The 26224-nt window shown below is 42.5% G+C and overlaps 1 protein-coding gene across 2 annotated transcripts in view; it reads right to left on the bottom strand.

The window, feature by feature from the left end:
• Positions 1 to 26224, bottom strand: part of DAAM1 (dishevelled associated activator of morphogenesis 1) — a gene marked incomplete at both ends in the record, with an annotated part of 104181 nt that overhangs the window by 6372 nt on the left and 71585 nt on the right. Inside the window, 8 exons of one of the 2 annotated variants that reach the window (XM_080707793.1) lie at positions 210 to 270; positions 1641 to 1748; positions 5963 to 6131; positions 7144 to 7232; positions 8832 to 8938; positions 13623 to 13707; positions 21582 to 21688; positions 23032 to 23061. In XM_080707793.1, coding sequence (XP_080563919.1) covers positions 210 to 270; positions 1641 to 1748; positions 5963 to 6131; positions 7144 to 7232; positions 8832 to 8938; positions 13623 to 13707; positions 21582 to 21688; positions 23032 to 23061 — 756 coding nt within the window. The remainder of the gene's footprint in view (positions 1 to 209; positions 271 to 1640; positions 1749 to 5962; positions 6132 to 7143; positions 7233 to 8831; positions 8939 to 13622; positions 13708 to 21581; positions 21689 to 23031; positions 23062 to 26224) is intronic. The other variant, XM_080707792.1, reaches the window with a different exon arrangement.

Here is a 26224-nt window from a genome sequence, read left to right as displayed (position 1 = left end):
CCCCGCCATCTCACTGCCGCAGTCAAGGCACCAGGCTAGACATAACCCGCCATTGTTTCATGGTTGTTGTTGGTTTTTTTTTTTTTTTCCTACCAACAGATGTTTGTCCTGTGGCCACATGCCAAGGTGCCTGTAGCTCAGGTGCTAGAAGTCTTTGGCACCAGACAGAAGGAAGAGACTAGGAATCAGAGCAGGAAACAAATACTCACGGTCTCCACTGCTTTCAAGCCACTTCTCAATGTGCTTATTTCTTTGTCCAGCTCAGTCATGCTGTTGGAAATGACAAGGTTTTAGTAACCGGCATGTGACTTACATGGATTAAACATAAGATGGTTTTAAATATTTCATGTTTGGAATTTCACACTAGTTTATTTTAAATGTCTAAAAAAGTTCCCTTCCATGCCCAGATCTCACAGAAGGACTGTGGCATTTTAGATTTATGGAATTTAGGCATAGAATTATGCTGTTTTGTTTTCCACAGCCAGCAGGTATATTTTACAGGTTAAAAATAGCCAAAGAGAAATGTGTCCCATGTGTACAAAAATATTTTATGCTCCAATCTCACAAAAATCTCACTTCAGCACGTTACTATATGTAGAAATATATTTCTTGCCATACTTGGCTTTCTTTGAGAAAGTAAAAAAAAAAAAAAAAAATTGGCTCACCCACAATCACATTCATAGTGTGGCCTTTATGACCAGGGTACTGCTTTTTACTAAGGCTCTGGTAATAGAGTATTACAAAGTATTGGCTTAAATTTCAATCTGCAACGTCTTTTTTGAAGTTGAACTAAACTTTATTTCATCACCTTTTTTTTTAATAGAGAAAGAGTCGTGGGGTGCTTCTATAATGCATTCTCTTTCACAGCCTTGAAATACTAGAGTTTAAAACTTAATCCTCACATGTAAATCACCACATACAAAGAAACTCATCTGTTTCTTTATTTACTTTAACATTTTTAATGTCATGTTTTACATAGTGTATTTCTACCAAATTTCTAGAGGAAAGAAATTAGCCTGCTGATTGTACTTTTCAAATTCACTGTAAAAAGATGCAGTTTAAATATATGTACATAAAAAAGAGAGAGCCAAGGGAGGGAAGGAGAACAGTCAGGAACACTGCTTGCTTCCTAGTCTCTGAAACATGGTGTGAAGTTTGTGGCAAAAGTTTGGCAACTTTCCATTTTATTTTTAGTTTCCTGGTTTGCATAAAGACTGCTTCCTATGAAAGGGTTGCCTTGGTTTCAGGGAGTGTGACAATTGCTAGTGGCGTCCTAACATGTATGTCTTCTCCTTGCTTAATCATGTACCTTCACGTAACTCTGGGCACGCCTACCTGTGTTTAATAGAACTGCCTTTTAAAAAGCATTAGTAAAACCACATTCTTTTCCTGCACTCGGAATATTGGGTTTTGTTTAAGCTAAAAATTGTACATGGCGGTATTCCAAAGGACCTAGAATGAATCTATATTCAAAGCCTTTTAATACATCTGAATGATTTGGATGGGATTCAAACTTTATTTCACACAACGTCTGGAGAAAAACAAACAGAAGGTTTGTTCATGCATTGTGCTCCATGCAATGCCAAGTAAACACCTCGATGGCTAATGCGGAACCACAGTCGTTCACGATGACTACTTACTTCACTTTAGCTGCTTGAGGAATATCCCGTAATTCTTCATTTAGATTGAGAACCTTGGGGTACTTATTTTCCACAATAGTTATGAGATAGTGCAAAAGGGTAATGTTCCTACAATCAAAGAGGGAAAGAACATTCAACACAATCAGCATGTGACTTCTATGCTCATGTGACACAGCACTCAATAATGCTATACTACTGTATTAACTTTAAAATCTAGAGGTTCTGCTAAGGCAGGGACTCACAAGAGAAGAGGATTAATGAGAGAGCCTAAAAAAGAACTGTAGGGACAAGAATTACATTTTTAGTCCATAATGAGTATCCTTCAATGTCTGGACAATGGATGGGTGATGGAAGTGAATGTGAACCACCACCGGCGGAGACCAACTCACACTTTTGTGGAGGACCCATCTCTCGGGGGTGGGGGTGTGCCCTGCAAATTCCTAACAAAATAGAGTTGGTTGGGGTGGGACTAGGAGTAAGAGATGCTCAATCCACTGAAGAGAGCAGTCATTTTCAAGTCTAAAGGCACTTGAAATACCTTTTAAGTCTAAAAAGCAACTCACTCATGACAATTATTGATCATTTTTATGTGAAGCTTCATCTAAAGGGTGGTCAGAAAGGCAGAAAGTCTCCTGTTTCAGGGCTGAACCTGGAAGTGGGCCATAACTGTGCCATCACGTGGATGATATCCTTGCAGCTGTGAATCCAGTTCTAATTTTAGCAACACTTCAGCTCTTAACTGCATAACCCTTGGTAGTTACAACAGTCGGCTGTGCCAACTCCCTCTCTGGTGGTGAGGGTGGTGACAGGGCTGAACCCTGACTGACCTGGACTGAAAGGGGGGTGGGTAGCTGCCTGATAGCACTATCAGGCAAAGCTGTGCTAGTCGGGTCCCCCTGTCACCGACTCTGCTGCACATCACTATCACCTGGACCCCAGATGCCTGGAACAACCCCAGGGATGGATTCCACTGGAATAAGGTGGAGCCAGGCGTGGGCATTTGTTAAAACTCCCCGGTGAGTCTAACATGTAGCTAGGATAAAGAATTATTAATCTACCGAAGTTGCCACGATTAGGAGCACACAAACACATTTCTTTAAAAACATGATCATAATATATGTAGTTTGCTAATTTTCAATGACGAATCACAATACTCCCACCTACTTCTAGTCAAAGTGAATCGGATTTGCCCAAACAATTTTTTCTATGACAATGAAAAGTGTTTCTGGTTACCCTTGGGATTTCATAGAGAGATAATACAATCCTTTTTTTTTTTTTTTTTTTGCAGTACCAAAATGGAACCCAGGGGCACTGTACCTCTAAGCTACACTCCCAGCCCTATATTTTAGCCTTTTTTATTTTTGAAACAAAGTCTCACTGAGTTGTGAAGTGCCACGCTAAATAGCTGAGGCTGTCTATGAACAGTGATCCTTCATCTCAGCCTCCTGAATGCTGGGACTACAAGCGTGCACCATCACACCCAGCTAATACAATCCCACTTCTGAGTCAAAGACTCACATTAAACAAAGAATTAGAGCACAATTTTCCAAGCCAGGTGTGATGGGGCTTGCTGGTAATTCCAGCACTCAGGAGGAGGCTGAGACAGGAGGATCACAAGTTCAAGGCCAGTAAGCAGTAACTTAGTAAGACCCTGTTTTAAAAAAACAAAAAGGGCTGGAGGTCTAGTTCAGTGGGCTCAAACCTCAAGTACCAAAACCATAACAACCAAAACTACCACAACAAAAACCAATCATCTGGCAAAGCAAAGCAAGGCCACTGCATTTCTAGAGTTTAGCTGTACCCTTCCATTTGAGTTTTGCTGTTCACAGAAACTACCTGTCCTTGTGCCTCTCAACCTGAGTAGTGGAGGGAGGGAACAAATGCCAGGTACGGTGACAAGAAGAGCAATGCTAGCTTTCTTCATTATTTTTGAGAACTGCTTTGTTATTTAGAGAAATGCAGTAGAGTTTAAGTGCTTTCCTGACTGTAGAAAGGCTTGGAACCAGGTCAGAAGTCCACATTGGTTTGCTATCCAAATAACACCTCATTTGACTAAAGACAAATTCTTGAAGAAAGAAAAATGACGAGATACATTTGACTAGTCCCCACTGGTTATCAGGAACTTGAGTGAACACTCTGCACCCTGACTCTGCTGCCATTTGTGCAGTTTGGGTATACTCGATTAACTGAGCACTAGATGTGTGGCTGGTTACTAGCATGGCACCGGGGGTTTATATGCACTGGTGTCACATTTGTGGACCAAATATTTACTGGCAGAAAAAGAAAAATCAGAAGTAGTTTTGATTTATTCTTTTGAAAAGGCTTATATATTAGATGTATTCTGTAGAAACCTCATTAAGTAGATAATCATATAAATACCAGGCTAGCTGTATGTGTGCATACACACACACACACTCATGTGAGATTTGCTTTTGTGTTAGCATGCAGGTGCAGCTGAAGAGAATGCTCTTTCTTAAAAAGGTAGCTGCTCTTTATATGCAAAGGCTCCCAGTCCCTTTTGCTACCTCCAAATAAGAGCACCTGTTGACAAGAGTAGAGTTATGGACAGACCAACAGAACAGGTGTTAAATATGGGTGAGGTTGAAGAGGTGTTTGTTTAGACTGTAGGCAAGCTAAATGAACCACCTGACCCTGCCTCAGTTTCCTGAACTGATGACAGGTGATAACAGATTTGGCTTGTGTACTTCACAGGCTGTAGTGACAACCAAATGCGAACGTGCTCTGAAAAGGATCAAGTGCTCGTATTAGAAGGTGGCAGGGCTGTCCCGCAACAGCTGCCCTTCACCACCTTGTCTCTCCAGTATGTAAAATTAATAGTCTTATTTCTCCTGAGATGGATTGAGGGTCGCCATATACTTTGCTTCACTACCCTACATAAAATATAGGATAAAAAGCTTCATCAGTTAGGAATAATTAGGATGCATAGCTCATACTCCTACAAAGAATTTAGGCAGAGAAGCTTACTTTAAAAACAATTGTGCAAGTTCCACCTCAGAGAAACAAAGCTCTCAGGGGAAGTATAGTTAGTATTTGCAATGGCCCGACCTGACAGTGGCACATGGGCCTTTTCACAGCTCCAGGTTTCTTTTTCTTTCTTCTTTTTTTTTTTTTTTTTTGGTGGTATTGGGGTTCCTGGAAACCCTTCTACCTCCAGACTACACTCTCAGACCTACTTTTATATTTTTATTTGGAAACAGGGTCTCTTAAGCCAGCATGGCTAGCTTTGAACCTGCGCGATCCTCTTGTCTCCGCCTCCTAAGCGCAGGGATTACAAGCGTGCGCCACCACGCCCGGCTCACAGCTCCGGGTTTCTAACTGGAATCTGCTCACCTAAACTGCAGCACTGTATACTGTCGAGGAAGCATGTTAATAAGCCCTGGGATGAGCAGCTGAAAACCAATGGCCAAATGCATTTATGCATCATGGCTTTTTCAAATAGCTCTTAGCTCCAATGAGCGAAGGAAAATATAACCTAAAACCCAACAAGCCTCACATCCCAGCATCAACTATCAGTTTGTTCCTTCTCTCTGAAACACATTTCCTTCATGGAGGGATAGTGACTAGGAGGCCATGGGGACACTTCCAGAGAACCGGCAGTATTCTGTTTCTTGATCTCAGGCACACAGGAGTGTTCATCAAAATTCATCAAGATGTACACTTATGCATAGTAACTTCTCTTTAGTGTATTATACTATAAAAGTTTCCCCCCCAAAAAGGTAGGACCAATAAAAGAAAACTTGAAAAAGACGGTGTTCCTATGCATAGAAAATGGATGAAGGATAACTAGCTCAGTGGGAATTTGAAGGATGCCCATGGTTAGAAGAAAGGAGAGCCGGGTGTGGTGGTGCAAGCTTGTAATCCCCATGCTTGGGAGGCAGAGACAGGAGGATCGCCAGGTTCGAAGCCAGCCGCGCGCGCTGGCTTAGGAGACCCTGTTTCCAAATAAAAAATATAAAAATAGGTCTGGGAGTGTAGCCCGGAGGTAGAAGGGCTTCCAGGAACCCCAGTACCACCAAAAAAAAAAAAAAAAAAAGAAGAAGAAGAAGAAGAAGACGAAGAAGAAGAAGACGAAGAAGAAGAAGAAGAAGAAGAAGAAGAAGAAGAAGAAGAAGAAGAAGAAGAAGAAGAAGAAGAAGAAGAAAGGAGAGAAGAGAAGTTGATGCCAGAGGCAGAGAGTACTGAGAAAGAGAAGTTCAGCCTGGAGACTACAGTGGCTGGAGGCCACGGGAGACCAGAGGGGGACAACACAGGCCTGATCCAACATTCAGATGTACTGAATGTTGTAAAATGCCCCCACTTACTTGTCAATACTGGATTTTGTGTCAGCAATCTTGTTGAGGCTGGATATCTTGAACCCATAGGCATTGCCTCTTTGGCCTTTGTTCATATAATTTCCAAATGCCAAAACCACCTCTAGCAACTGCTTGAGAGCACCACTCCGAAACACTTCTTCTGAACCCGAACGAATTGCTTCAAGAGAAAACACATAAAATCACAATGATTACAACTGAGACTTTCAGTGATATCCATCCTAAATTCACACATTGTAGTGGATACTGAAGGAGTTAAGACTGGGTCATTAGACACCAGGGAGCACTTTCAAAACCCTTCAACTAGCCGGGCGTGGTGGCGCACGCTTGTAATCCCCGCGCTTGGGAGGCGGAGACAGGAGGATCACGCTGGTTCGAAGCCAGCCAGCGTGCTGGCTTAAGAGACCCTGTTTTCAAATAAAAAATATAAAAATAGGTCTGGGAGTCAGGAACCCCAGTACCACCAAAAACAAAAAACAAAAACAAAACCCTTCAACTAGAGGAAAGAATAAGGGCACAGCTCTTATTCTTCCTGTGGCTGAAGATTACACAGGTGGCTGCAGATGCTTCTTTTTTTTTCTCTCAGTCCTTTTCTGGACTGACTCATTAGCCTTAAGCACTTAGGAATACATAGAATAGGAATTCCATTTCCAAGATTCCTTTGCAGACACTTACTTGCCTGGTCTGAGTCAGAGCAACATAATTATTGATCAATTCCATTGATAGAGAATTCGTTATGTGTCACAGCTTGCAGGTGCCACAACAGGGACAGGAGCTCCAGCAGACTGATCCCAGCCTGCATTCTGTAGCTGTGCTCTTCGGTGGCCTCACCTTCATCTCAAGCATTTAAAATTTAACAGCCTCAAACCCACCCTTAGAAAAGCCTAATAAGGCCCTGTTGCAAGAAAGCTCATCGCAGGTTTAATGCTAGGGGTGGTCAAATTCATCCCTTGGTTACACCCATGTGATCAAAAGCCCTGATCAAAAGTCTGGCAGAGGAATCAGGAGGTGTGTTATGTGGCTCCAGAGCCCAGTGCTGGCCTTCAGTTATTGTCCAGAAGCTTTTGAGCAAAAAAATCATTGGAGGCACCCTGTTTACTGCATGCACTTGGCCTGAGCTCGTAACTGGGCACTTGAGACAGACATCACCCCGGGCGGACAGCCGGCTTTACCTTCCACTTTGGGTTTTACTTCTGCCACGCGCTCTGCAAACTTCTTTTTGAAGTACAGTGACTGCAGTCTTTGCTGATAATGATTGATTCTGTAAGAGCAAGCAAGAACTGGTCAACATTCCATTAAGACAAGAGTCTGTTCCTGTTTGACCTGTGTCTGGTATTTGGGCAGCTGCCCCAGAGCCCTTAGCTCCAACCGAATAAGGCAACTGCTAAAGAAAGTGAGAGCCAGCCACGGCTCGCTGAAGCGCCCCCCACCCTTCCCTCTGAGTGCCAAGAGCTCTTGTGAACGTAGAAGGGACAGGAAGGAATAAAAATGTAAAGACTGTCCACCCCACTGCAAATAAAGGACAGTTTCCTATGCTTCTCCCATGTTTCTCAGCTTTTCACAGAATTTGGCTTCTGGCAAAATTCTAAAGACTTGCCTCTGGCATCCTCTTCTCCTTACTCAAGGCTCCAAACCTTCCTTTTTCTTCAGTTAGCTCCTATCTGCTCCCCTTAGGGCTGGCAAGTTCTGCCTTCCCAAGCGGCCATCAGAGGGAACAGGGAAACACTGACTGGCCTCCTGTCACCATCTGCTGAGCAGCTCCTATTGCTGGTCTTACAGCAGGCATTCTCATCCAAGCCTTCTGGGGCATTTTCATCCAAGATTTCTGGGAATTTCAGCCCAGCAGGATCAGGGATCAGCCCCTCCTCCAAAACTATATCATATAATCAAACAGACCTGGCCATGCTGTGGGATGCTCCTCTATTAGAGGACCCTGAGGAGGAACCACTTTCTAAGTCTCCACCCTAAAATCCCTCCAGGGAGAGATGATAGGAGGGTTTAACCAAATGATTCATGCAAGGATCTAGATGATTAGTAAGTGTGGCCATTTGCTTGCCTATACTGGAGGTTGCTGGGTATATCTGTTAAAATTTCAAAGCCATTCTTTGCTCGACAGCAGTAGCTAAAATTGTGATGGAACCATGGTCACAAGAAAGTAAGTCTGGACATGGTGGAAACAGAGAGGGATGGGTTCCCCTTAGCTGTATGGCACTGATGGGAAGAGCTCCATCCTGAGCTTCACTGAGTTTCAGGACCATAGGTCCTTTTCTAATGCAGAATCAATTCGTTAGGCCTGGAATGGCAAAATAGACTCAGTTTACCTGCCAAACCCCATTACAGAGCAGCAGCTGCCTCAGGGCTTCCTGGAGAAGGGTTCAGAAAGCTTGCCAACACTCAGGGGGAAGAGTGCTGTGGTTGATTAGTGATGTCTGTGTGTGTCATGATTTGACATCCAGACCCAGACCATTCAGTTACGGGGCTCAAGGCTGACGTTGCCAGAGTTTGTCCATTTTATTTATTTACTTTCAGTAACAATTTTGAGATGCCAAGGTAATAGGAAGCATGAGAGCCTATCCCAAGAAGTCAAACTGGTGAGACTAATGGCACTGAGTGGAACTAGGGAAAATTATAGCTTGATAAAGCCACATAAACCAAAGAGCCCCAGAAACAGACACAGGCATGAAGAAACCCTGAGCCAGGATCACCCATGGGCAAGACCTCACTTAATGCCACCAAATTCCACACCACTGATTTTAGAATCTGGAAAAGCTTTTAGCCAAGTTAATTGACCCACGTAATTTAGCACGAGTTAGAATGAGTAAGTAAAAGTGTCTTTCATTTTTCACATCTTCAAACTCACCGGCTCATCTCAAATAGAAACCGATCAGCCTTGGCCATACGGTCGAGTTCGTGCTTATGTTCCTCCAACAGGTCAATATCACTCTTTTCAGGAACAAATTTCAAAAGCTGGAATGTATGTGCAAATATTAAAACCCTGATTTATAACTTAAATCTCTGCAGTAGCTTTTCACCCTTTTGGTTCATTTGTCCTCAGATGAAATTTTAACTTTTGTTTAATTTATAAGCTCTGCCCACAGGTGACTAAGATACAACAGAGATGACCAAATATTTAAATTTTTTTTAGGTGAAAGTGGTTAAAGTGGTCTAAGATTCATTTCGGGTACCTTTCTATTCTCTGCTGCCTCACAAGTAAGAACTGTGGAAGTTTTCTCTGGACCCACTTTGCATGGACCATCACAGGGACTTCAGAGACTTAACCCTCATGTTAGAACATGATACACTGAAGTCCAGCGAACTTGAGCAACATAGGCAAGTATACAAAGCAGGTTTTTATAAACATCAGAAACACAACCTAGGTCTCTTTGACTGCCAGCTCTATGGGTTTTTTTTTTCTATTACATCATGATGGAATGAATAATTCTGCTTGTATTTTCCATTCAGTTTGCTTATTTTTCTGCTTATCTAATTCTGTTTCCAACTTTATTGTTGCTCCATGTAGAGTTGAATGAGAGTACCATGGTGAGATCCAATGTTTTTGATTCCATATTTTATTTTGGAGGGAGAAATGAGCATGGAGTATGGAAGAAATAGCAACAATATATAAAATTGAAAAGTTTGCTTTTCTGTGAACCTGATTTTCCTTTCAGTTTATCTAAATATGCACCAGACTGTGCATGCATGCAGCTTTCTGGATCAAATGCCTTAGAACTGTTAAAAAGGACATTGTCCCTCTAGACTCTGAGATTTTCTCCAGAACTTGATGCTGGAGGGTCCATTTAGAAGATTTTCAAATATTTGTGGGATTTAACTGGGAGACCTCAGAAAAGGCAGTTAGTATGGGTGTCACCAGCAAACAAAGAAAATTGGGGTTGTAGGGAAGTGGTATGAGGCTGAGAATACATCCTAGGCAGAATGATACCATGTGCCAGAGCCTGGAACAGGCAGCACAGCCCTCATGGAGGCAAAAGAGAGGCCGTGACGACAGTGGGAAAAGGCAGGGGCTGGCAGGAACAAGGAGAGCAATGGCTTTAAAAGAAATTCAGTCTCTGTTTGGGGGGGCATTGGGATATACATTAACAATCTCATGCAGGGGAATGGGTTTGCATTTAAAAAGGTCACTATGTTTGCAAAATGGAGGAAGAAGTAGAAGGGATCCATGTTGTGTGTGGGTCATGGCTAGATTATTGGTGTAGTAATCCAGGTGAGAGTTGATGGTGGCCTAGACTGGATAGGAATAGTGGATAGATTCTAAGGCACTTAGGAAACTTAAAAAGAACTGGCCTGTTCTGAGATGGATAGACTGTGATAGATAAAGGAAAGAGAGACAAGGATGAGGCCCAGCTTCTGCCTTAGGCAACATCATATAAAAAGTATAAAAGGAAAAACAAAAAGAGGTTGGAAGTAGAATGGGGAGAAAGTGAGTTTAGTGTTTGCAATACTTTCAAGAGAACCAAGTAGTGATTTCTAACAGCCAGAGGGACAAACATGCTGAAACCCTGAAGGGATCCTGAAGTGCTAGCATTAGTTGTAACAGGAAAGCTACTAAGGGCATGGATGTGAGTGAGATAAGCAGGGGTACTGTTAAGAGAGAAAAAAAATGGGGCTGGAGAGAACCAGCATCCAAGGGGTGAGAACAAGAGGAGGACCCTTCAAAAGAGGTGCTGGAGGGACAGCCAGAAAAGCCTATATGCATCACAGGGCCAAGGGAACCACGTTTCATTGTGAAGCAAGTGGCCGCTAGGGTCACACCACCGAGAAATGAAGAAAGATAAGGGCAGCAAAGTGTCTCACGGCCTTGGCAACAGGGAAGCTGGGTGTCCTTGGTAAGAACAGCTTCAGAGAGGCAGGCCAGACTGCAGGGGGCGGATGAACAGTGAGCAGGAGCAAGCATGGACACGCTCTCAAGGACTCTGGTTGTGTAAGGAAAGGGACGGTAGCTGAAAGGGTGTGTGTGTGTGTGTGTGTGTGTGTGTGTGTGTGTGTGTGTGAGAGAGAGAGTGAGAGAGACAGAGAGAGACAGAGAGAGAGAGAGAGAGAGAGAGAGAGAGAGAGAATCCAACAAAAGTTGAGAGGGCAAAGTTGAAGATGTAGAGAGGGGCAGCCAATCCTGCTGGGTCCGACTCAAGAGGAAAGGGACAGTGCCTTTTCCTTAAGAGGAGGAAAGGAAGGTCCGATGAAGACAGATTCCAGGGAGTTCATGAAGGCCTGGTGGCTGGTAGCTCCTAGGCATTTCCCTTCCTGCGTCCAAATGGGGACAGCAGACAGGACATGTATCTTCCTGACCCTGTTTAGTGCGGGAGAAGAAGGTAATAGGGCAAAAAGAAGGGAGGAGAAAAGGTTTACTTTTTTTCCTTCTTTATTTGCACTTTTACCTACTGGGCAAGGAAATTGAGTTCTGGTTTCAAGGGTCTTTTCACCAATTTAGACGCCCTTCCCCAACTAGTTGTGTTGAATCTACTGGCTGGTGTTCAGGACAACACAATCATTACGTCTCTTTTGCTACTTACGTGAGTGCAGTAAGAGGCACACACTAGGAGATTAAACCCTCTCAGGGGAGAGTTGAGTAATATACTGTGTGTGGGTGGCTTTAAGAGAGGAGTGGAGAGTTGGACAAACACCTGGGAATAAGAAGAAAGATGCATTCCAAGGAAGAGGTGTGTACAGATCTCATCTGAGCCCCGAGCTCAGCAGGACAGGAAGGAGTGAGTATGGCCCTTGTGCAAATCACAAATAGGAGAAAAAAGATACTGGCATCCATATTAGTTTTGGAAGAGCACTGCATGGTGGGAAAGGGAGCAGAGGAAGAACAGTAAATAAAAAAAAAAAAAAAGAAAAAGAAAAAGAAAAAAAGGGAGGAAAAGGAAGAGTGTGGGAGCTGACCAGAGAGCCTGAAGCTCATGGAGCGATCAGGAGAGACTGGGTCAAAAATATCCTTCTTGGCCAGATTTTGTGTCAGTAGATGGATTTTCTTTCTTGTGTTTATTTGAAGTAAATTCTACTTGTACTGCAAGCCCTTTTGGCAAGATTTTGGAATCCTTTCCCTCAAGGAGGAATTTTGTTGGATGCAGTTTCACAGTAAACAGATATTGGGGAATTTTAAACATATGACCTTGTCGACAGGGGCCAAAGACACAAGCACTAAAGCAGCTTTACACGTAGTCCTTCACTCCAGGTTAGCTACTCAGAGGCAGGGTCACCTCGGAGCCGCGGAGGTCTGGGAAGCTGGGTTCTACCTTCCCAGGGCAGAGACGAATGTACAGTGTGGGAGGGAAGAGTGTGTGGAACAGCCGGGAAACACTCTAAAGACTATTTATACGCATGGCATCCTGGGAGACTTGAGGACATAGTTATTGACTATTCCGATAATTAAATAAAACTTTCAAGGTTTTTCTACTGCCAGGTGAGAAGGTTTTCCTATAGGACAACTTCAGCTGCAGAGTTTTCGGGGCAGAGGGCAGATCCATTCAGGGGGTGATGTTGTACACATTGCTTCTGTCTGCTGTGTCTGAGCCTTTGAGAACACCAGGGAGAACATGGACAAATGGGTACCCACCCAGTGTGGCCTCCACCCAGGGCCACTCCTAGGAGTACAAAATACCCTTTCACTCTGCTCCTGGAACTGAGCATGCCCAGAGATCAGACCTTGTGTTCAGCCTTAATCACGGTCGACCTTCAGTGGACCTGGCCCTAACAAATGTGGATGTCCTGACCTGAATTAGTCCAAATCTGATCCCATTCCAAGGACAGTGAGTTAGTAAGCTCCAATATTCTTACAACATTCTGAGACTATCACTACAAAGCTCAGAAAAATTTAGGTCCACACCAAGGGGTGGGGGTCAGACACAGGTGACGAGCCCTGGCAGATGTGCTAGTTCAACAACCTTGCCTTTCAGGACCAATGGAACAAAGCTGTTGAACAGCACACGGCACAGGTGGAGTGGCTCAGTAGAAATGGTGTAGAAATACTACATGAAGAGAGACAAGGTGACTGGCTGCTCGATCACAAACAATAAAAAGTATAAATAGGGACAAAGATGTGCACTGACTATGTAAAAATCCCACCCATTAGCCTGGGCACTTATGACAGAATAGAATGCCACATCGAAACAGAGATAAGATTTAGCCTTAAGAAACTGACAACACACCTAATGTCATATACGCACACGTAGACACAGAGGATGGTGGTGAAGGGCTTAACAGCCACTTCTGTGCTTGTTGGCATGATGAGCCATGACCAAGGCAGAAATTGCATTAAGAATTTAGTAATGAGTCAGTTTAGACAGTGTGTGATCTCATAGTGACAGTGAGATGTACAATATGCCAGTGAAGCGTTGATTTTTCTACTATAGTTTATAGATTTATACAAGCTACTAAGACATATTCAGTACAGCCCAAAGAACACAATCTGGCATTGGGGGTTCCAGGAATTTGTCAAACTTATGATCCTCCTTCTTACTCACCATTCTGAGAACAGTAAGTCATAGAGTATCTTAAAAGAGCCACATGGAACCTTGGCTCAACTGTCCTAATTCAGAGATTATCTATGAGCCACTAGCAGATTTGCTCAGTATCCCACTCGCTGCTGGAAAGCTGGCTGTCACTTGGGTTCTGGAAAACCTCTGGTGCTCACCTGTTCCAACATGTCTTTGGGCAGATCTTCCTGTTCATCCATTGTTAGAATTGCTCGTTTGATTTCATCATTGGATAATTTCAACCTGGAGAAAGGATATTTTATTTTGTTAACAGCATTGGCATGGGCACTAAGATTTTCATACAAGATAACTCATTTTTGCTTCTCCAGCTGCTGACTTTCAAGTGTATTTTTTTCTCAAAATCTCTCAGTGAAAGCTTATTTCCTGACAATACAGGATTTTGAAACTAAAAATAGGGTTCTGAAAGTGATTTAACATTCTTTCAGGGCTTTGTAATGCTCGGCTGACACTGAGAACAAAGCTGCTATGTTCTATCCCTCGGTTTCCTAGAGCAAAGGATTGGAAGACTGGAAATAGGGAAAATACTCACACACATTTTTTTTTCCTATACATTCACAGCATCTGTGAATTGCAGGTGAGATGAGAACCTCAATTTGTGACTTGATTATATGGTAGGAGTGTTGTCGGTTACAAATAGATTTTGAGAAAATTAGAAATGGGGGCCCAGCCTGTCTGACACCAAAGCCCCCAACTGTAAAGGAGTTGAACAATAGTTAATACGCAAAATAAAATGTATAAGCACTTTGGACTTGAGAAATTTTTACATCAGCGATTTCATTTGATTCTCAGAATAACTGGTAGTCTTAAAAAAATAGGCAGAGACACTGAGGCTTGGAAGTGTCCAGTCATCTGCCCAAGGTCATATACAGAAAGTGAAAAGTACCCACAAATCCAAACTTCTTTTCCTTTTTTCTTTTTGTACTGGGTATTGAGCCCAGGGGCATTCTAACTCCGAGCTATACCCCTAGACCCATTTTATTTTTACTTTGAAACAGGGTCTCACTAGGTTGATGAGAGTCTCATTACTTCGTGAGGCTGGCCTTGAATCTAGGCTCCTCCTTTCTCAGCCTCCCAAGTACTAAGATTACAGTATGCACCACTATGTCCTTCTTCAAACATTATTTTTTCTAAACATGAATATTACTTATCTAGTTAACATCTCATAGAAGTATTTATGCAAAAACACAAATATGTTTTCCATTTTTCTGTCTATAATAAACCTTAATGATTTACCAGCTTCATTAGGAATGTATGTCTTGAGTGAGGGTAGCAAAGTGCTGACTAGAAAATGTAAGTGTCATGAAAATAAAATATACTTGTAAAAATGTGTCTTTACAATTACCTTAGCTGGAGAAGACACTGTGGATCACGTTATTAGCTGTGACAACAGAATCATTCTCTTTTTTTCCTTTATGTGGTAAGAGGGATTGAACCAGGGGTATTCTACCTCTGAATTACACCCCAGCCCTTTTTAATTTAATTTTATTTTTTTGAAACAGGGCCTTGCTAGGTTGCTGAGAGATTTGCTACATTGCTGAGGCTGTCCCCAAACCTGTGATCTTCCTGTCTCAACCTCCCAAGTGCTGGGATTATAGGTGTGCACCATCACACCCAGCCCACATTTACTTTTAACATCCTTCTTTACAACCCACACTAACGTAGCATACTAATGTTACCTGATCCATCTTGCTCTTCAAGAAAGATTCGATCTAGGACTCGAGATAAAGACTTAAACACATGGATATAGAACATGTACATGTGACACCTGTGACTTTGAAGGTGGGGGCTCTAGTGTCAGTGAAGCTGGGCCCCAATCCTGGTTCTGATACTTACTAATCAGTAAGACCTTGAAAAAGGTTTTTTTTGGGGGGGGGAGGGGCTAGCACTGGGGATGGAACCCAGGGGCATTCTACCTCCGAGCTACACCCGCAGCCCTGGCAAAGGGCCTCACTAAGTAGCTGAGGCTGTCCGTGAACTGTGATCCTCCTGTCTCAACCTCCAAATGCTGGGATTACAAGCCTGCGCCACAAAGCCTGGCTTGAAAAAGGTTTTCTTAAGCCTGAGTTCCTAATTTACAAAATAGAAACAATAATAACTATATCAAAAAAGAACTTTGTGTGTGCACATGCACCTGTGCTCACACACAAGGGCTAAGTGAGACAGTCCATGTGAAGTGCTGGCATAGTTCCTAGCCATAGAAAGGGCCCAGTAGACTATATGTATGCTCTACATGGCAGACTCTTCCATACTAGAAGCAAATGAGCAGGACTTCTGCAACCTTAATATGCATGATCATGAAAGAGTGTTCACTCTGGTCATTGTAAACACTTGGCAGCGCTCTCTCATACTCAACCCCTTACTAGAGTTTCCTCCTTGTATATGACAGCAGTAAGCCTGAAAGTATTAAGAAAAGAACTCGAAGATGAACCTTTACATCCAAGGTGACTATAGTCTTTGGGAGAATCAGAAACACTCAAGACACAAGGGTGTGTCAAGTGCCCTCCCATCCATCATTTCACAGATAAACTTGAGGCTGGCTGAATAGAGGGAAGACTCCCAGGGGGAGCTGGACAAGACACCCCACTGCGGTGTCTCTGGCTTGTCCTCTTCTCTAGATTTTGGCATCATCTTATTAAAACCACCCATCCTGGTACTTAAACTGAGGGCTGTTTCCTGTGCTAACAAATAGGAAAGAAAAGAAACAAATTTGGGCATTTTATAGTAGTAGTAATGCCACATTCTTCTATTTCATGTTCTTAAACTCCAATACAGTATCTAGGCCAATGGCACCCTTTCTGTGCTGACAAAGATGACCTCTTCTACCCCCTCCTCTGAGCTGCAGTGCCATCGCAACCCTGGGTGGTGCAGAGCAAGCCTGGCCCCGATGAGCGTCTCCAGACCGTTTAGGTCATTCTTGGGACATTCCCTGCTTCATGAACAGGTTCACCAGGACATCATCATAGACAATGCTCACAATGAAATGGAACAATTTAGCTAAACTGGCCTGGCTAAAGTATCCCACGAGGAAAAAAAAAAAAACCTGTATTACAGCTTCAGGGTCTTGACTGTATGGGTCCTATTCCAGGACACTATGGGCTTAAGTCCATTTAAGTACAAACAACATGGCGTGGCCTTGGAAGGCCGAGCAACAGGTATGCAGAAGACTTCCACTGCCACTAATGAAAGTCAGGTGGGTGTAGTTCTGTCTATAATCATCACAAGAAGAGCTCCGAGTGTAGGAAAAAAACTAATTACTTCTGTGTACTTTTCACACTGAGTTGAAGAAACCACTTTATGGTGTAGCTCAGCCCTTCTGTTTTGCATTTGAAAGAAAAGGAGTTGAAAATCAGAGTGAGAACAATGCTTGAAGTATCAGATTTGCATTTCACCAGCTTCCCATATGGAGTGCAGAACTTTTTGCTTTTGAAATTGTATATATTTATGTTCCCCAGCCCCCCGAGGCTGTCTGGACTAAACACCAGCTCTAATTCCTAACAATTCTGGTTTCTCTTAATGTGGCCCATAAAGAGACTGGAGACTTTAATGGAGAGTACTTAAGAAAATCTACCTGTCAACATAACGCCATACACGTGGCCTGTTGGATCAGACAAAGAAACCCTACCTTAGGGGAAAGGGGAGAAGGGTACCCCGCCCTCTGTGAGGGCTCCATAGGGTGCAGAGTTCTTAGTATCATCTGTCATCCACAGAATGAGTCTCTAATCTCTGTAATTTAAGGACCCTAACAATTCTAGCCTTTTAATTGCCTTTAAAGCTTAGCTGTGTTCTGGCGTGCTGTAGGGTGGCAACTTTTGAGACTTCCACCACAACTTTCTTTCTTTCTTTCTTTTTTTTTTTTTTTTACAAGGCAGGAAACAAATCAGGCATCTTGAAACAGCATTTAACTCTACCTTGCTCTACTAAAGAATTTCAGAAATTTGGGAGAGAACTGGAACATCCAGGCATAATTAAAATAAGTTAAGGATGGATGGCTAGATCAGCCTTAGTTCTGCTCCAATGGACTTCAGCCAAATCCCCCTACTTTAAAGTAGCTTTTTGTGGTTTACAATACCCTGGCTGCTGTGTCAAGTGGATATCTGGGGGTGGGGGGAAGAATGGCAGAACACTTCATAAAACTGTATTTTGGGTGGGTTCATTTTGCAATATAAACCTGCTTCCAAGTTTCTGTCCTTTTTTTTTTTTTTTTGGAAGGGAAAAGTCTGTTTGGGGGAATAAAACAGTTGGAATTTTAGATTGCTACACATCACTCATATAACCCGTATACACACAGAAGAAAAGCTGCTTACTGTGTTGAGCATCTACTACAATAACACACATTCCATAAACTGGATTTTAACAGGTAACTTAACAGATATGAAGCAAGTCCTTAATGGCTCTTATTCTTAGGTACAGCCCATTCACTTCACTCTGAGTTTGTGAAAGGCTTAGTCCTGGTCCCCTGGAGCGCCCATTCAAACACACACCCTCTATTTAGTCTCTCTCAGAGCTTCAGGTGAGCTTGGCCATCCAAGCTATCAGCACTCTATGCAGTAGGCACCCGGAGGGCTGCCTCTTTTTGTCTCCTGTGAGAGACACGGCAGGTGCCCTGAACCAAAGGGCCCTCTAACTTTTGTAGCATGTGAAGGAGAGCTTCAAAGCATAAGCAAACACAGTGGACACATGTGCACATGGAAAATACAGCTCATGGACTACGCCTCAGGCTTTCATCGTAGTAGACTTTGGTGTAGTGCTTGCTGGGAAATAAATTCCTAATCAGAAAGATAAGAGAGAGACAGGTTTCCCAGTTGTTGGGATTGATATCTGGAAAGAGGAGATAGTAAGTGTGGAAAGGTAGGAAATCTTGACATCATCTTTGAAATATTTCCTATTCTCGGACCCTGAGCACAAAATCAGCTTCCAAGTCCTATCAAAGGTTTCTTTGTCTCTCTCAAGTCTGTCCCTCATCGGGTCTCACCTGGGCAACAGATAGAGACCCCTATCTCATGGCTCCCCTGCAGCCAGCTCTGGACTTCTTCAAACTTATTCTGCAAATCCTGAAACCAAACTTCAGTCTTATTACAACAAGCAAACACTGGTCTCCTCCTGAATGAGCCGCATCATCTCTTAATCCCATGATGTATAAACAGGCCATTAACTGAGCAGCTACCATGTGTCAGCAACTGCCAGAGGCTTTGCACGCACTCGGGCTAATTCTCAGCAGCCCCTACAAAGCTGCTCCTTTCACAAAGAGCATTTTATGGAAGAGGAGGTTGTGGCCTGAAGCTGGGCTGACACGTGTCCTCAGGAGGGCACAAGACCTGAGCCTCAGGCTTGTGCTGGGTTTCATTCAAGCCAGCCACAATCCCCCCGCTGCCACAGCTGGGCTCTCTATTAGCTGCTCTAAGCCTCCTCGGAGCTGCCTTCCCTGTCCCTGCTCTGTCCCTGTCATGGTGCTTGCCCCTCAAGGCCCCCTCCCATGGTGGAGGCCCCATGTCCTTCCAGCCAGTCACTGTGATCCCTACGTGTTCACAAGTCTTCCCATGTGGTGCACCTTCTTCTCCAGTCAGCCTCAAGCTTGACAAGGCAGCACCATCACCTAGCATATAGTTGGCAACGGCAGGCAAATACATGCTCCAGAGTAGTGACTGTCTAAGAGAGAAGTATCCACCATCCTTTTGTACATCTCTCTCCTCTTTAAGCCCCTAGCTCCTTGGAGTTGTCAGGAGTGAACTGACAATGAGAAGGGGAGTAGAAAACTGCTAACAAGCTAAACAGTGATACAAAATACAAATTAAAATTAAGTCAGGGTGCCAGGGATCTAGCTCCGTGGTGTTTGCCTAATAGCCAGGTGGCGCCTGCCTGTGGTCCCAGTATTTGAGAGGCTGAGACAGGAGGACTGTAGGCTTGAGGTTAGCTTCAGTAACTTGGTGAGGCCCTTGGCAATTTAGTGAGACCCTGTTTCAAAGTAAAATAGCACTGAGGGTATAGCTCGGAGGCAGAATGGGTTCAATCCCCAGTGCAAAAAAATTGAAATCAGCTTACTTTCTTTCACTTTTACTGCAGCACATTTAACATGTCAGGTATGTGCTTTGCTGGTGAGAGAATAAAACAACCGAACATTGAGAACAGAAGGAAGCGGTGCCGAGTCCTCTGTGGGAGGAAGGTTTTAACCCGATCAATAGGGCACTGCTAACATAAGGTCCCCTAGAACTTCAAACGACATTGTTACCCACAAATGCCTTTTAATTGTGCTCACTGTAACAATGTGCACTCATTAAATTGAATTTTAATATATAATTTAACAGACATGAGGCAAGACTTTCAAACTGTCTTTCAGAAGGAGCTTAGACACATTCGAGCTCTAAGGCACTTTAGGTTCAAAATCTTCTCAGGTAACGAGGGAACAATATACCACAAATGTGAAATGATTCTTCAATAATGGAATGGGAAATGTGCCAGAAAGAGTTGTAACCATATCTACTCACGTTAAGTACCTTGGCTGGCACTTTGTATTGAGAATAATCTGTCTATAATCTGGGTCATAGTCTGTACTCTATAAGCATTTGGACACTATAGAAATTCAGTGGGACAGTTCCCTTCATCAAGTTGTTTAAAGTGCTCATCTGCACTGCAAAGTTAAAAAAGGAAGGATTCTCAGTTTAAACAACTTTTCCCAAATTTACATTCAATTTTGTAATTAATAATGTTAACTGAGAGTCAGTCTCAGAAACTTAGCAAGACCCTGTTTCAAAATAAAAATTGGGTTAGGGTGAATAACTCAGGGGTAAAATGCCTCTGGATTCAATCCCTGGTACCATCAAAAAGAGAAAACAAAGTTTGTAGGTTATTTTTTTTAAAGGCAACAAAACAATTGTATACACTGAAGAAGTAAAATAAATTGACCTTCACATTATTTTCCATAGTGTTTTCCTGAGGCACATAGGTATTTTCTCTAACTTAAGCATGGTTCATAGAGCAAAAATCATAATAAATAGAGAGCCTGCCCATTTACACAGCTTCCAGCTACAGCAAAAATGAAATGCTAACAGGGTAGTTCATGTTACCTTACAAGTTGCATTAAAATTCAGGGATTTCACTAAGGTTCAATTTCTGTTTCACTGAAAGAAACATTTGCTCCCTAAAGTAATATATATCTGGCCAACAATCAAGCTTTCCATGCTGAAAACCCGGCAGCAGCTCTTTGTGTTAAAAGAAACTTGGTCTAAGACCATCTACACAGTAAGAACTACTGTTTTTCCTTTACACTTTCCCCGAGAGAGTCGCCTTATACCACCAGCTCAATGCACAGACAGCATTCCTTCTAGAATGCAACTTATCTTTAAATTTGGCATTCTTTACATCTTCATTCCTCTGACAAGCATTAGGTGTCTTTGCAGAATGTGAAAGTCCCTTTTAGAGAAAAGAGGAAACTAGATACTGAAAAGCAACTTGAAATGCCCAGAATGAACTGACAACATTGCCTCAAGCTGCAATCAGATTCCAGGCTCCCAAATTTCCTTTCTTCTCTTCAGGTTCCAAGATTGTGATGGTTCACTAATTATGAGAAAGATTTCTGAATAGGGCTGCACTGGGCAAAGGAACATTTCACCCAAGTTTGAGATGTATGTAGCTTCATAGCCATAAAAATGCTCTAGAAGAACATGGAATCATACAACCTTGAAACTTCATATAAAAAGGAGATATCAGAAAGCAAAATCAAACAAAGAGCCATCAACATGGGTCCTGACTCTGTTTACAGTATTACTCAAGGACTAACATAGCTCTGCAGTTCGAGAAATGTAAATAAAAGTCAAGTCCATTTTAAAGGCCTTCTGGGACGAAAATACTGACTTAGGATACTCTGCTTTTACATTTGGAGGTCTGTGAAAATGAAAGCCTAAGAGAATTGGCATCCAGCTGTTTGATATGTCCCACCAGGGAAAGTGACACCCAGAGTTCTCCTCATCCTCCATGGAAGGGAACCCAAAGACCTGGACCTCAGCAGAGTCCAATCAAAAGGAAATAACAAATATGTGATTTTGAACCACAAAAGAGAAAGGCTGGTCGTACTAGAGATGTTTCTTCAACATTGACCTTACCTTGACAAAAGGATGTTGCAATTCTGAGCTCTCCGACCATCGATCACTGAAAGCTCTTTAACTTTCAGTTTGGAACTCAATGTGTCATCAATGGCATCTGCTTCTTTCTGTAAGGAGCAGCAAGGATATCCATCAGAGGCAGTGACATTCAGACTTCAGAATTTATACTTTCTGCACACACACACACACACACACACACACACACACACACAGACACCACATACACATATGGGCAAAGCTGTGATGGAGAGGCAGGGGCTGGGGTGGTGGGAGGTGGTGGAACTGAAATAAAGGCTTCAATCGAGCTGGTAATGAGAAATAATAAGAAAAGCTGACCACCCACGTTTGAGAAACCATTCTTTGGAAGAACAAAGTGCTTCCACACTGAAGATGCTAAGTGTGCATAAATTACCAGTGAGTGATGCTCTTCTTTTGTCCCCCAAATCCCCATGGACAGCAGACAGAAGAACTGTCACCGTGAATCAAGCTCAGCTGAGGTTTGGTTGGCATTGCTGGTCCGGCCATTTACAGGGCCCATTCACCCCAGAACCATTTGCAGTCCTGAGCACTCCAAAAAGCTGAACAATAAAACCTCCCAAACTTCTTCATGTGCAACAGAAATCTCCCAAGGCCAGATGGTACCTTTCATTACCCTGGATCCTGATGGGCAACGGGGAGGGGGCAGTTCAAGACACTGGCTCAGTTACCTGAATTAACAATGACATGCTATTTGCATGTCCTGCTGCTGTACTGAGCAGTGATGGCCAGGCATAATTATGGTGGAAAGGGCACAAAACAATAATATATATAATGCTATTTGAATAAACTGTGCATCAGAGGTATGGATAACAATTAAAAGTTCCAGGTGAAGAAAACACTGACCAACTTGATAAACAGCAAACTTGATTTCACTAGTGGTCAGGATCAATTAAAAATGGATTAGGGCATTTAAAAAATAGAAGGAAAGCCTGGCGTGGTGGTGCGCGCTTGTAATCCCCGCGCTTGGGAGGCTGAGACAGGAGGATCGCGCAGGTTCGAAGCCAGCCTCAGCTACTTAGTGAAGCTCTCAGCAACTTAGTGAGACTCTGTTTCTAAATAAAATATAAAATGGGTCTGAGAGTATAGCCTGGAAGTAGAAAGCCTCTGGGTTCCACCCCCAGTACCACCAAAAAAAAAAAAAAAAAAAAAAGGGAAGGAAACCAAAAGAGCTCTGGAACTGTACAGTAGTTTAAGAAATAAAGACAGTATGGAATCTATAGTATGAGGCAGCATAGAATCAAAAGCCAAATGTCTCTTGTGCTGAGACTTCAGGCTAGATACCCAACTATGAGTTGAATCAGCTAGGAATTGCATTACACCATCTCAACAACAGCAGGCTAACTGGGAAATTTCAAGCTTACAGTGAGCCAAGGAGTTACAGTAAGCAAGGTTTAGGTAGTAGCTCACTTACCTGCTTGGAGTTACTGTTCACAAAGAAATCCTACAGCCATGGCAGAGGCATGGAAAAGGGAAACCAGATACATGCAGTTCAGAAATCATAGCAACAAATGGGGAAAGTCAAGGCAGTCAAGGAAATCAGTGATACAGAGTAAGAGACGATCGATGACCCTACGATCACTAATGAGAGCTGCTGACAGCGAGAGCCTGGCTGAAGATACAGTAGAGCACAGAGCAAAGCATAGGGGGAGAGAAAGATGACATTTGCTGCATGTGATCTTCTATGGTGGTAAATCAAATTTAGAAGTGAAGAGGGCTTAGGATATCCCAGAAAACTCAAGCTAAGAAAGGCACAAATCACTTCCAACACAACCTCTGGGCTCCATTTACTTAACATTTTGCTTTTTACTCGAAGCAGAAGGACTCAAGTCCATTGACTCAAGGAAACTATTTCCATTGTTAGGTACTACCAGAAAAACACATCTTTTTTCTTTGTTTCCTTTTTGGTGGAAATAACCTCCTATCTTATTGAATCATAATGAAGGATTAAGAAAAGGCAAGTTGAACAATTAAGTCTATAATATTAACCCATGGTACCCCTAGGGTGTACATGCACACAAGCCTACAGATATCATGGACAGGTGTGAGGAAAAAAAACATGCAATTAAGAGGCAATCGGAGGCCCAGGGAGTGGGCAGCCATTGGTGGCCCTGTCTCCACTGGCCCAGGGCTGTTCAAGTACACAAGGTCAAACAGCCTCTTCTCCAAATAAGCTTTGGAATAGAGTTGGAGTGAAGAAGGGAAAGAGGTAATTGACACGTTATGAGCAATTGACAGTGTTTGCTATGTATTTTTTCCAAGCTGGAACAAATAAAGCTTTGGAGTGCAGAACACACCCTGGCTTTTGGGCTAACAGCTTGCATGACCAGCATTTGCTCAGCAGATTCCTTAAGGTCTCGCTGGTCTCGGCAGCACTGCCAAGGCCAATTTTGTACAGATGAGCTGTTCCACATAATTCTTCTAGTGGGAAACAGAATGCGACTTCCCCTTGCTCTACCCATACAAGGCAGATTGCTTTTCTAGAATGGCATTTAAAAAATAAGTTGATAACCACAAGAAACCTTGCTTCTTCTCTGATCTGCCAGATTTCTTTTGTCTCTGGTATAAATGTAAAGTGTTCTACTCTGAAGCTCCTTGGGAGTCTTCCTGTAAAAGTGGTTTCCTTTCTAGGGCAGAAAAGACTATGATGAAATGAACTTCATGAGGTCATCTTAACCTCTTTTGTTTTTATCTCTTTTAAAGTGAAAGTTGCTACTAGAATTTAGATCCTGCTCTCACTGTCTGGCCCTCGAGGAAGAAACTTAAAAGTTCTCTGGCAAGTCATTCCACATCTTAAGTTCCCACTAGTCATGAAATTAAAACATCTGACCTCTAGTGCAGTCATCTATGGAATCAGGCAGCTGTCATTTACTGGGCATGTGGCTTTGGGCTCAGTCTCTCTATCTGTAAAGTGGGGTTAACAACTGGATTATTACTGTAAGGATTAAATGTGATGATGTGTGTGAAATATTTCACATAGTGCCTGAAATATTTATGAACTCAATACCTGCAAGGTATCATGTGACATGATTTTATCTTTCACACTGACAATCCAGTCCATCCATTCATTTTGCTCTTGTTCTTCCAGCTGAGTTGTAGAATAGCTAGCCAGGGGTTTCCTTTTGTAACCACCAGTAGCAGTAAGGATGACAGTTAGTAGCTAAATAATGCCTCTTATCTTTCCAGAGGTGAGAATGAAGAATGCTATGGCAGAATGTGATGAATTACCAGCTTAAAGATTCCATTTTTTAAAAAGTCTGTTAATCAGCATATTATAAATAAAAAAATCAACAACAACCTTTTGAGCTTCAATAGATGGACTATGTTAAAAATAAAAATGATCGTAGGCCTATCTCAAGAAGTAAATTAACAGCATTTTTGAAATCTTAAATTATTTGTTCCCAAATTAGAAGGGAATAAAAAGAGGTACTCCTAACTGACTTGGGTCAAATATGGAAGAACTGCCTACATTTGGCTCCAGCTAACAGGATGTCTGATTTTTTTTCCCCAAATGACTTGATATAGGGCTAAAAGCTAGGAATATAAACAGGAAGTTGGTCCTTGCATTTTCAGGAACCAGTGCTGATTGACAGTTATAAATAGGGTTATAGGGTTTGATGATGAAATAATGTCCTAACACTCTACAAATAATGACACTCCTTACAGAAATGATTCTTAATCTTTCTGAGGTCAAAACACCTGCCAAATCTGATAAAAATTGGGGATTCCTCTCAAGAGAAATGCATACACAAATATTTATATAAAAACCTGCATCTGACTAACTTTTACCATGGAGTCCAGTTATAGAACCTTTAACCTTACACTTGGTCTGAAGAAAACCACTATTCACAATTTTCTCTTCTGTCTTCATGCACCAAGCCTCAGGAGTAAAATTGCTGAAATAAAAATTCTAAATTATACAATTTATTTTATTTTTTTGGTGGTACTGGGGTTCCTGGAAGCCCTTCTACCTCGGGGCTACACTCCCAGACCTATTTTATATTTTTTGAAACAGGGTCTCTTAAACCAGCATGGCTGGCTTTGAACCTGCGCAATCCTCCTGTCTCCGCCTCCCAAGCGCGGGGATTACAAGCGTGCACCACCACGCCCGGTAAATTATACAATTTAAATATATAAATTAGATGTATAGAATAATGACAACTGTAAAAGAAAAATTATTTGACTATAAAATGTTGGAAGATACTACTGGATGTTCTGAATAGAACCCCTAAAATGTTATAGATTATGGATTAGCACTAGAGGTCAGATTCTGGAACCCAAGACAATGGTTGGCCTTGGTTTCCTAAATCAGAGCATAGAAGCTTTGAAATGTTATACTATGAACTGATAATAGGATCCTCAGAGGAGGGCAATGCTTAGGCAAAGAGTGGGAAGACAGTGAGTCATGAATATGTTGCTACAGAACCATGACACTCTCTAGGTGATACAGAACCTTCCGCTCATTTTTCCTCTCTTCAACTGCATGGGCAAGGACTAATGAATTACAGCATCTAAGGATAAAACAAATGAATATTGTTTAATTGTATCTGAGATAATACTCCTATGTATGTGCTACGTTATGTATTAAGTCTCTTGTGGCTGACTTG

Source organism: Muscardinus avellanarius (assembly GCF_963383645.1).
Source record: "Muscardinus avellanarius genome assembly, chromosome: 12".
Classification (NCBI taxonomy): Eukaryota; Metazoa; Chordata; class Mammalia; order Rodentia; family Gliridae; genus Muscardinus; species Muscardinus avellanarius.
This window is presented reverse-complemented; position numbering and strand designations above follow the sequence as displayed.